Here is a 12034-nt window from a genome sequence, read left to right as displayed (position 1 = left end):
GTTTCACGAGCGCTGCTGCTACTACGACCATAACTTAAGAAAAAAGTGCGCGGAGCCGACGCAAGACCGAAGAGCAGGGCAAGAAAACTGGTAATGAGGACCTTCTCATCATCCTTGTATCGTGGACATTACTCCTCCTATACTGAGATGTACTAAAATCTACCAACCCACACCCATAAGAAATGAATGTGGTACTTGCAACCTGGATTGACCACAACTGAGGACAGGATGCTGGGCTTAATGGACTCTTAGACTTTCCCCGTATGAAAATACTCATATACTACGCAAAAATGCAAAGGAAGTGAAAGAATCCCCTTCCAATTGAAAGGAAGGTCTGGAGTGAGGACGTATAGATTGAAAATGAAAGGATCACCATACGTTGCGCGTGGACTGAGACACACTGGCCTTTAATTTTACCGGATCTCCCCAAACCTTGTATCATGTCATGCCTCCTTCCTCACTGAGAGTACAGAGATGAACAGACGCACACTCACGAGATATGAATGTGGTATTTGCAATCTGGATTGACCCCATCTGAAAACAGGATGGGGACTCTTGGCCTTTCCCATTATGGCAACACTTATGCCCTTATGGCAAAAAATGCACAGAAAATGAGTGAATCTCCTTCCAAGAGAAAAAAACTCTGGAGAGAGGAAGAATAAAATGAAAATGAAATGGAATAGACTTGGAAAATACCTATTACGGAAAAGGTGGTGAATTTGTGCCACAAGAGACAAGACTGTACCTGACATCAAGAAAGCTTGAAACAAGACCCTAAAATCTGTAAGGAAGAGAAAGGGATAGCAGATGTTATGGATGGTCATACTGGACAAAACCAGAATGTTTACCATGTGCCCAGGCTGAACAGATAGAGGAAACAAAAATACAAGTAGATGGCGTGAGGACCTCCCACTATCCTTAAGTGGGAGAAAATGCAAATTGACCGGATAACTTTACTCCCTAAGTTAACATATATCTTGTAAGTCCTAGAAGAAAACTAAGATAACACATGAGAAACTCCAAGACAGTTGGAAAGTAGAGAAGACGTGAATAAAACATGCCTTCTAAAGCAGTTGAGAAAACTGGGTGCTCGGTAGACAGGACTGAGTCTCCTAGAATATGAGAACCATCTGAACCATGTAGCCTATGCAGCTGTCATCTGCTATGCCAAAGAGAACGCATAGCCATGAAAGAAAATTGCTGAAAGGAAGTAAGACCTTAATGTCCAGAATTGCAAAGTACGCAACAATTGAGTATCAGACAATGTATTTCATTGCACATGGCATCTGAACCATATAGCCTACGCTCTAGAGAACGTTTGTTAAGATCTTAAAACACAGTATAAGAACATAGCCACGGAGGAAAATTTCCTGAAAGGAATTAAGATCTTATGTCCAGCATTGTAAAGTACCAAACAATAGACTATCCGGCAATGTAGTTCTATCCACATGGCACCTGACCCAGATAGCCTATGCCATAGAAAATGTTTGTTAAGTTCTTAAAAACACTGTATAACATCATAGCCAAGAAGGGAAATGCTTGAAAGGAACTAAGATATTATGGCCAGATTTGTAAAGTACTAATCAATTGACTATTAGACAATGTAGTCCTATTCACCAGGAAATGAGAAAGACACAGAGTGACGTACACTGGACCCCCATAAAAACTGTGCTAGACAATAGCAAAGACCTTTCCTCCAAACATCACGCACAAGGGAAAGGAATAGGAAAATGGTTATTTTGGAGCTGAGATACAATTTAATTCGCCCCATTGTCTAAAACAGAGAATTCCCGACTGAGCTGCACTTTGAATCGGAGTCTTGCCAAGAACAAAGAAATCGCCAACTGAGCTGCACTTTAATTCACAACATTGCTAGCAACCAAAAAGTCCACGACGGAGAAAAAACAGAGGGAAAAACAAAATGAGCGCCATTCGCATCGTAGCATTTCTTTTTTTTTTTTTTTTTTTTTTTTAATAGCTAGAAAAATACATGTAAAAATTAATTTCAGGGAAAATATACTACCAATTGCCCCAACTACCAGAGAAACAATATCTCCTTTCCATTGCACAAACAGCCAAACACAGTAAAGCAGAAAAACGCTGCCACGTCAAGGGAAATTGCAGCTGCATGCAAAACAATGGCGGCCAAGCGCGCCAAAATGAGAAGAATAAAGTTCAGGGGAGAAAACCACTAACTGGACCGACGAAGAAGCAGGAAATCCGTGCCGCCGAAAAACAGATAGCCTCCGAGGCCGCACAAAACATGGTTTAGCCTCTGGCCCGAACAGGAACCGTCAATACAGCTCCCAAGCTATACAGACCCGTCCAAGAGCGAGCACGCGCTTAACAGTTCGCGCCTCTTTTTTTTTTTTTTTTACAACTACCGCCGCTAACAACGCCGGATAGCAGAGGAAAAATAATGAAGATAACAAAAAACCGCCGATTAAAGTCACAGATGCTGACTTTTCACTTTTTTTTTTTTTTTTTTTTTAAATAGCTCCGCAAGAAAAGATAATAAAGACTCTTCAAACAGAATAAGACAGAAGAGCTACCTGCTCGTTATAAGCCTGGGGAAAGCAAAAACTACTTCCTTTAAATTCCTTTCATTTGAATTAATTCTTTTAATTTTCTTTTACTTGATTTAATTCTTTAAAAACAGCTGCCTATTAAAAGTGGCTGCCTCTCCCAAAGACGGTACACCTTTCCAGAGAAAGGGATGGCCCTTCCCTGCTAAGCCAGGGAGATGGGGAGGAAGGGGGGTGGACTCGAGACACCCGAGTTTAACACCCCAGAGGCTGTCAAAGAAAGAAAAGAAACCCTGTCAAGCCTCTAATTATGATTCCAGGCACAGAAGAAGTATTATAAATATATCTGTAATATCTTATAGAGAAAAAGAGAGAGAGAGAGACTAATGGGCTCACTTCCTACCTGCTGAGAGACTGAGAAAATACTGAGGCTAAGGTCACATGGCCAGGGCTCCTATTGGCTCTCTAGAGTCAGAGTTTTTCTCAGTCTCCACCTGCTGGTAGGCGGGCACAACCCAACAGTCCAATCCTGGTCCGGTCCGGAGGGACGCTAAGGAATAAACGTTTAAATAAACGTCGAAATAAACGCCTTTAAGGACGTTCAAAATTTTTTTTTTTTTTTTAAACGGAGCCAGCGGGAGGGGGGAGAAAAGGAGGGACCTGGCGCCACCAGGTTTGCACTTGCTCAAGAAGAGCCCTCAACCCCAGGCACTCAACAAAACCTAAAAATTATGCTTGGAGGCCTAGCCAGAGCTGCTGCTGTGTGTGACCACCACCTGCTGAGATAGAGAACATACTGAGGAGTTTCCGGCAGCACATGACCACATATAGGGAGGCAAAAGGATTGCTCTCTATCTCCACCTGCTGGTAGATGGACACAACCCACCAGTCTATGGATTGATCAGCTTGATGATATGGAAATGGAAGCTTTTAGTATGTCTGGAGATTACAGAGATGGATCACTTAAAGGGAGCATTCCCATTTTTGTAGGTGGAGGGGAGTTTGAGATATTTAGGAACACATTTAATTGCGAGACCCTCAGACTCTCTGTGATTGGATATTTCAGAGTGACGACACTTACTTAAAGTACCGGTTGGGCTTGTAGTGGACTTTCAGGTGACTCATCAGATCTTGCATGCTAGGAAACACCTCTTTACAGCCCAGGGTAGAACAGTGAAATACTTTGCCTAAGTAGGAGAAAACAAAGGGATAAGAATATAGTTTAATAGATCTAGTTTTCCATTTTTGTTATGTAAAACATGGAAAATTCTAGTCTGATAGATTTATAATGAACAGCGAGACATGCTGAGGTCTGATGTTTAATGAATAGCCAAAACTTTAAGGAGTAACGTTTCAAGTGTAAGAGGAAAAAAAAATCCCTCTCACAAAGACCTACATACTTTTTTTTTTTTTTTTTTAAAGCAAGGAACATTTCCCTTAAAAATTCTCCAATACCAAAGAATACTACACAGGAAGATTTTGTGTAGTAATGGGTGAAAATCAAGAGCATGGCCAAGACCACAGTAAATGTTCTGAGGCACAAACCAAAAGTTTCCTTGAGATCACCAGTTTTGGTTTGAGCACAGTAGTCTTCTGTTTGTCACCCTTAAGGCACTGGCAGTATGCATCATCCAGTCACTGCATAGCCCACTCTACAAACTATTCATTTCTGTGTGAACAGTCAGATGCCAGTGACCTGAGTCAGGGGTGGCCATATTCTTGATGAGATTGCTCTATTCTCTAATCAGCCATATCTTCATGCTGATCTTTCAAAATCCTAACACAGAAGACAAATGCACAAACTCTCATTTTTAGTTTTCCTCTCTCAGAAGTCTCTGGTCACATTCCATCTCCTCTCCTGCAGTCCAGATTGTCTCCTATTTCTGCCTTCAGCACTGACAACTATCCCCATGTGCTAGGTTTAATTTTATACAGGTTTGCACTATGAGGAACAAATGACTGCCCATGTTGTGTACACACTAGCTATGAGAAACTATTAGCACCTAGAAGCTACAATTTTATAGGTTAACATGCATGCTGATGGGTGCATGCAAGTATGGTATTTAGCCAACTACCTGCTCAAATTTAGTACACAGCCCAATAGCATTTTAACATGTGTATGAAATTTAAGTGATATGCACCTGAAAACTCAGTGTGAGTTTTAGTACATAGGTCCCTGTATATGATTATTCCCCCATCCACCCATTCCTTCCTTCTTCCCAGCCTCCCACCCTTACTGTTCCAGGATTGTCACTAAATCCAGAGAGCAGCTTCCATTAGTGCAATGTGGCAGAAAACAATTCCCTCTTTCTACACTATGCTAAGCTTAAATGAGAGCCATATTTTACACCCTCTATATCTCACAGAGAATTAGAAGCACCACTTTACCTTCCATGGACTGAGTAGGCCTGTAGTGTACTTTTATATGATGGATCAGTTCCTGCATGCTGTGGAATGCTTGTTTGCAGCCATGGCTTGAACAATGATAGCGCTTTCCTGTCAAAGACAATAGCCATAATATATTATATACTGCTCCATTTTTGCACAAACTAAGCATCCATCCTCAAAAAGTTAATTGACCAGGCAGGTTCCTCCTGCTCCTCTGGGATTCCAGCTCAACAGAAACTGCTATGAACTCTCAATTGCAACTACTCAGTGTTTTATTCTACCTTATTTTTATACATCTTTCTCACAGTTCAGCCGTCACAGATACAGTACTCAGCTAAGAATCACAAACTCTGCTTCCCTCTATAGGAGAAAAAAGAAATCTTATAACTGAGGCAAATAATATGCATACTGATTAGAAGAAATTATGTACCCTGCCTCACGGCACAGTTGGTTACTAACTTGATATGCAAACTCTTTCAAGTCTGTCAGCTTCTTTTTATTCATATCCTCAGATGAAGTAATATGTTAGCTTACCAGTAAGCTGCAAAACCCACCTTCACATGGATTTCTATGGGAAAATTAGGTTCTTACCTTGGTAATTTTCTTTCCTTTAGTCATAGCAGATGAAGCCATTACGTATGGGTTATGTCCATCAACCAGCAGGGGAGATAGAGAGCACTCAAACTTTCACAGTGCCCTCTTGGCCAGCTAGCTCCACTGCCTCTTCAGTATTTGAAGCTTCCAAAGCAGTATGGCAAACCGCAATGGGAATCACAAGAGCTTTCCTCACAGCGAACGATGGCCCATCACAAGGGCATGAACTCATAAAGGAGGGAATGCACATCCTCCTGGAGGGAATAAACTCATCCTCCTTATTGTATAAGTGGAGGGGAACACACGCGCCTCCTGGAGGGAATCACACATCCTCCCAACACACTGGAGGGAATGAACTCATCCTCCTATTTATAGAACTGGAGGGGAACACACGCGCCTCCTGGAGAGAATCAACACATTCTCCAAAAAAAACATGCTGGAGGGAATGAACACATCCTCCTAAATTTAAACTGAACATGAATCCTGAAGATTGTTTTCCAACTTTCTCCCAAGGAAGGAACTTCAGGAAATTAGAACAGAACCTGAAAAACAGATTCACAGCATTCAGACAATCATACAGGGAGGGCTCATGGCTTCATCTGCTATGACTAAAGGAAAGAAAATTACCAAGGTAAGAACCTAATTTTCCCTTCCTTGTCATCAAGCAGATGAAGCCATTACGTATGGGATGTAACAAAGCAATCCCTAGATAGGGTGGGAACAAGCCACACCACGCGCTAGCACTTGTGCACCAAAACACGCATCCCTCCTGGCAGCCACATCCAGCCTGTAATGTCGGGCAAAGGAGAGCTTAGAAGCCCATGTTGCTGCACTGCATATCTCTTGAATAGAGAGTGCTCCAGTTTCAGCCCAAGAGGAAGAAATCGCTCTAGTAGAATGTGCCTTAAAGGCTACAGGCGGAACCCTGCCGGCCAGCAGATAAGCTGAAAAGATAGTTTCTTTGAGCCAGCAGGCAATAGTGGCTTTAGACACTGGAGACCCTCTGCGAGAACCGGATAGCAAAACAAACAGATGATCAGAAGTCCTGAAAGAGTTAGTAACTCGCAGATACTGCAGCAGAGTCCTGCGCACATCCAAAGGTGCAGCTGCCCAAAAGATTCTGGAAACTCTTCCTCTGAAAAAGAGGGCAAGAAAATAGGCTGGTTTAAGTGAAAGGCTGAAACCACCTTAGGCATAAAGGAAGGCACGGTCCGAACCGTGACTCCGGACTCTGAAAATTGCAGAAATGGGTCTCTACAGGACAGCGCCTGGAGCTCTGACACCAGTCTCGCAGAGGTAATGGCCACCAGAAAAACGGCCTTCAGTGTCAAGTCTTTCTCCGATGCTCGCCGAAGCGGCTCAAAAGGAGATGCCTGCAGGGTTTTCAAAACTAGCCCCAGGTTCCAAGCTGGACAGGGTGCTCGCACTGGAGGTCGGAGCCGAAGCACCCCTCTAAGAAACCGTGCCATATCTGGGTGAGCAGCCAAAGACACGCCTTCCACCTTACCACGAAGGGAGGCCAATGCTGCCACCTGCACCCGCAGGGAATTATAGGCCAAGCCTTTTTGTACACCTTCCTGCAAAAAGTCCAGAATCGGCGAGACAGGAGCCCGCATTGGAACAATGGCTCTGGAAGCACACCAAGACTCAAACAGGCACCAAATCCTGGCATAAGCCACGGAAGTGGACCGCTTGCGGGCTTGCAGGAGAGTGGAAATAACTTTATTGGAATAACCTTTATCCCTCAATTGCGCCCTCTCAATAGCCATGCCGTAAGACCAAAGCGGCCGGCGTCCTCCATGGCTACCGGTCCCTGAGTCAACAGGTTCGGTACCAGAGGTAACGGCAGAGAAGCCTCCAGGAGCATCTGTCGGAGGTCTGCATACCAAGGTCACCTTGGCCAATCCGGGGCGATGAGGACCACTTCTCCTGGGTGCAGCCGAATCCGCAAGAGCAGGCGCCCTATCAAGGGCCATGGGGGAAACACATAAAGTAGACCCGGAGGCCAGGGTTGAGCCAAGGCATCCAACCCCGCCGAGCGAGGATCTTCTCCGTCTGCTGAAGAAGCACGGGACTTTGGTATTGTCCATCACGGGCTTGCCCCATTTGGCACAGATCTGCAGGAATACTTCGTCTGCCAGATTCCATTCTGCTGGATCGATCTGATGCCTGCTCAGATAATCGGCCTGCACATTGCTCTGACCTGCAATATGAGCTGCCGACAGACACTGAAGATGCAGCTCGGCCCAGTGGCAAATCAGTTCGGCCTGCGCGGCTAGTGCTCTGCACCTTGTTCCGCCTTGTCGATTTATATAGGCCACCGTTGTCGTGTTGTCCAACATCACTCTGACAGCCAATCCTTCCAGGGTCACTTGAAAGGCCAGAAGCACCTGAAACACCGCTTTCAACTCTAGGCGGTTGATGGACCACTCCGACTCCTCGGGTGTCCATAGACCCTGGGCATGCTTCCCCTTGCAGTGTGCGCCCCAGCCCTTCAGGCTGGCATCTGTTACCACTAGGCACCAAACGGGGAGCGTCAGCGGCATTCCTCGCCGCAGCATGCTGTCCGAGAGCCACCACTCCATGCTGAGACGGGCCGCAGGGAGCCAAGTAAGTCTGCATTGGTAATCCTGAGAAATAGGAGACCATCTCCGGAGTAGGGAATACTGTAGAGGTCTCAGGTGCGCTCTCGCCCAGGGTACCACTTCCATCGTGGCTGTCATCGATCCCAGCAGCTGGACAATGTCCCAAGCTCGTGGGCGGGGCATCCTCAGGAGCAGACGGACCTGATTCTGAAGCTTGCACCGCCTTGGCTTGGGTAGGAACACATAGCCCGAGACTGTGTCGAACCTGGCCCCCAAAAACTCTAGAGATTGTGAAGGGGACAGGTGACTTTTGGCCATATTGACGACCCAGCCTAGAGATTGCAGTACTGAGACCACGCTGGCTGTAGATTGGAAGCTCTCTGTTGCAGAGTCTGCTCTGATGAGCCAGTCGTCTAGGTACGGGTGAACCCTGATACCTTCTCGCCTGAGAAAAGCAGCTACTACCACCATTACCTTCGAAAAGGTTCGGGGAGCTGTGGCGAGGCCAAAAGGCAAGGCCCTGAACTGGAAATGTTTTCCCAACACCGCAAACCTCAGAAACTTCTGGTGCGGGGGCCAAATCGGTATGTGCAAGTAAGCTTCTTTCAGGTCTAGAGACGTGAGAAACTCTCCTGGCTGAACCGCCGCAATGACTGAGCGCAGGGATTCCATGTGGAAATGCCGCACTCTCAGGGACTTGTTCACTTCTTTTAAGTCCAGAAAAGGGCGAAAGGACCCACCTTTTCGCGGCACCACAAAGTAGATTGAGTATCGGCCGCAGCCTTGCTCGGCGGGAGGCACCGGGGTCACTGCCCCTAACTGAATCAGACCTTGTAAAGTCTCCTCCACCGCCGCCCGTTTGACGGCAGAACCGCATCGGGACTCCACAAACACGTCTCTTACTGGGGCGTTGAATTCTATTCTGTATCCATCTCTGATCAGGTCCAGAACCCACTGATCTGAGGAAATCTTGGCCCACTCCTCGACAAAGAGGGAAAGCCGTCCTCCGATGACAGGCATCGAGGAGAGGGCCGGCGCACCATCATTGAGAGGGTCGCCCCTGAACTCCTGGTCTTGAGCCACCGGCTGCGGTACGCTTGTCCGAGCGAAAGGAGTTCCTCTGCTGACCACGGGCACGTGAAGTGAACCCAGCAGAACGCCCCGGGCGGTACCTTCTAGCTTCATGGAAGCGAGGTCTGTACGAGGAGTGGACCACCTGGCCCTTAGAGGAAGGCCTCTGCCTATCTTCGGGCAAGCACTGGGGTTTTGGATCACCCAGGCCTTTCACAATTTTCTCTAACTCCTCACCAAATAGGAGAAGTCCTTGAAAAGGCAACTTCACCAACCTCTGCTTAGAGGCCATGTCCGCTGCCCAGTGTCGTAGCCACAGATGACGGCGAGCCGCCACTGCTACTGCCATTTGTTTAGCCGAAGCTCTGACAAGGTCATAAAGGGCATCAGCCAGAAAGGACAAGGCCACCTCCATCCGCGGAGCCACATCCAAGAAGGGCTCCGCTCCATCTCCGGGCTGAGCCACTGCCTGTTGCAGCCAAGCTAGGCAGGCTCTCACAGCATAACAGCTGCATGCAGACGCCCGAACAGTGAGACCTGCAATTTCAAAGGACCGTTTCAACGCTGTTTCCAGCCTACGGTCTTGAACATCCTTCAGGGCAACACCTCCTTCAACAGGGAGGGTAGTTCTCTTTGTCACCGCAGTGACTAGGGCATCCACTGTAGGCATTTGAAAACGAGCCATATGTCCCTCACGCAGAGGGAATAACTGCCCCATAGCCCTGGAAACTCTCAAAGGTCCCTCAGGGTCAGCCCACTGAGCCGAAACAAGCTCTAGGATGGAGTCATGCAAAGGGAAGGCCCGAGCAGCTTTCTTGGTACTAGCCATCCTGCGATTACCCGAGGAGGCCATGCCACTGTCAGGATCTTCAATCGAGAGGGCCTGCAGGGTATCTGAAATAAGCGCTGGCAGCTCATCACGGTGGAAAATCCTCACCGCGGAGGGATCATCCAGATCCTGTGGTAAATCCGCACCTGACTCTGGTTCCTCAGACCAAGAACGTCTGTCAGAGTTCTCCGAATCCTCACACCCCGACCACGGGGGGGGAAAAAGGTGCACCACAATCTGAAGGGGAATTAACCCTTCTGCGCTTATCTTTAGGCCAAGCATCCGGGAAAAAAGCCTCACTGGGCAGTCCCAGGCCAGAATCCATCGGGGGGGGGGGGGTGGGGGGGGGGGCAATCAGAGGAGCCTCAGGCGACCCTTGAGGAAGGGCTCTTTTCATCATGTATGCTTTATGCAGCAAAAGCACAAAATCCGGGGAGAAAATCTCACCCTGGGCACCCAAATCCTGTCCGGTGCTAGCCACTCCTGAAATAACCTCATCTCGAGGTGCCCCACCCGGCTCAGGTCTCTCCGTGTCCACGGAGGCCGCGCCATGCGGTGTAAGCAAAATGGCGCCCGCTGCCAGCTCAGAGCGGAAAGAAACATCGCTCGCCATGCTCGGGCCGGCTCCTACGCCAATACAGCACGATTTACAGAGCCCTGCTGCTGATTTGCACTTGCCACAAGTGGAACAGCGCTTTACATTGTCCGCAGCCATCGTCAAAAAACGGCGGTAAAATCCAAAATGGCGGTTTCGCGCCAAAATCGCCCCGATCGCGGGCCCACCCCGGAGGAGTTGGAAAACACTCTTACCTCAAAGGATCTAGTGTACAACTACGATCCTGCTGAAAATCAGGTCAAAAACCTCTGTTCCAGCGTCTCTGCGTTTAAAAACGCGACGCAACTTTTTTTTTTTTTTTTAAAGCTGTGAGGAAAGCAGAGGTATTGAAGACTCCGGAGGCTCAGATGAGTGGGAAAGGCAGGGAAAGGGCGAACCTATATGCCTGCATCCACTGTTGGTGGGTAAGGACAGGGAAAGCAAGGCAATATGTCCACATCCACAGAGGTATGGGTAAGGCAGGGAAAGGGCTAACCTATGTGCCTTTAAAGTGAAGCTGCTATAGCCTCCAACACCCCGGTTAACAACTGGCAAGCCAGGAACCACCTCCCGGCAGATTTTTCTGGAGCTCGAACAAGCTGCAGCCACCCTGCTAAGGGAGATAGAGAATACTGAAGAGGCAGTGGAGCTAGCTGGCCAAGAGGGCACTGTGAAAGTTTGAGTGCTCTCTATCTCCCCTGCTGGTTGATGGACATAACGCATACGTAATGGCTTCATCTGCTTGATGACAAGGAAACTGTGGATGCTTTAAGATTTTACCGACCTGGTGAGGAGCCACAGGCTTAAGCGATTTGTTCCTATGACATCAGTTCCTCCCTCTTCAATAGCTTATCTAAATCCTTACCGAAGGACAACTTTCCTCAAAAAAGAAAGTTTACTAAGCTGTGCCATAGAAACTACATCCGCTGACCAACTACAAAGTCAAAGGAATCTATGACCTGCAACCCACAGTGCCATTTCCTTTCTAAATCAAAGCATCTGCCAAGAACCTCAAAAACATCTCAGTCTATCTCCACATCACCTAGGCCAGCTATGTCCGAAGGCCTGTCCAGCACATGTTCTGCCCATCTGAAAACACATTCTTGCCACACAACCACTACATACTGCCTCTGCAAGGCTAGTGCTGAAACCTCAAAGCCCTGCTTCAACAAGATCTTTATGCGATCCTGAGGATCCTTCAGGGCTGCCCCTCCTTTCACCAGGACGGTGTCTGCCAACACCACCACATCCAATTTTGGAAGTCCGAGGACCTCCTTTTTCCTCTGGAAGCAAAAGCCTCACCACAGCCTAACCTTCAATCCCATATTTGGGGACACCCATCCTGTTGAGAGCATCTCTTATCAATTTGCCTACTCCTACTGGACCAAATATGACGACTAAAAACGTCCCTGTAGACCTGGCCTCCAGCAGATGGTAGGTGTGCTGA

General features: G+C 47.5%; 1 protein-coding gene across 4 annotated transcripts in view; it reads right to left on the bottom strand.

Moving 5' to 3' along the window:
- The window catches only part of ZNF414 (zinc finger protein 414), a 132207-nt gene that overhangs the window by 78656 nt on the left and 41517 nt on the right, over window positions 1–12034 (bottom strand). For all 4 annotated transcript variants that reach the window (XM_030218320.1, XM_030218321.1, XM_030218319.1 and 1 more), the window contains 2 exons: window positions 4914–5021; window positions 3607–3712 (listed from right to left, as the gene is read on the bottom strand). In XM_030218320.1, coding sequence (XP_030074180.1) covers window positions 3607–3712; window positions 4914–5021 — 214 coding nt within the window. The remainder of the gene's footprint in view (window positions 1–3606; window positions 3713–4913; window positions 5022–12034) is intronic.

The sequence above is a fragment of the Microcaecilia unicolor genome, chromosome 11 (genome assembly GCF_901765095.1).
Source record: "Microcaecilia unicolor chromosome 11, aMicUni1.1, whole genome shotgun sequence".
NCBI lineage: Eukaryota > Metazoa > Chordata > Amphibia > Gymnophiona > Siphonopidae > Microcaecilia > Microcaecilia unicolor.
This window is presented reverse-complemented; position numbering and strand designations above follow the sequence as displayed.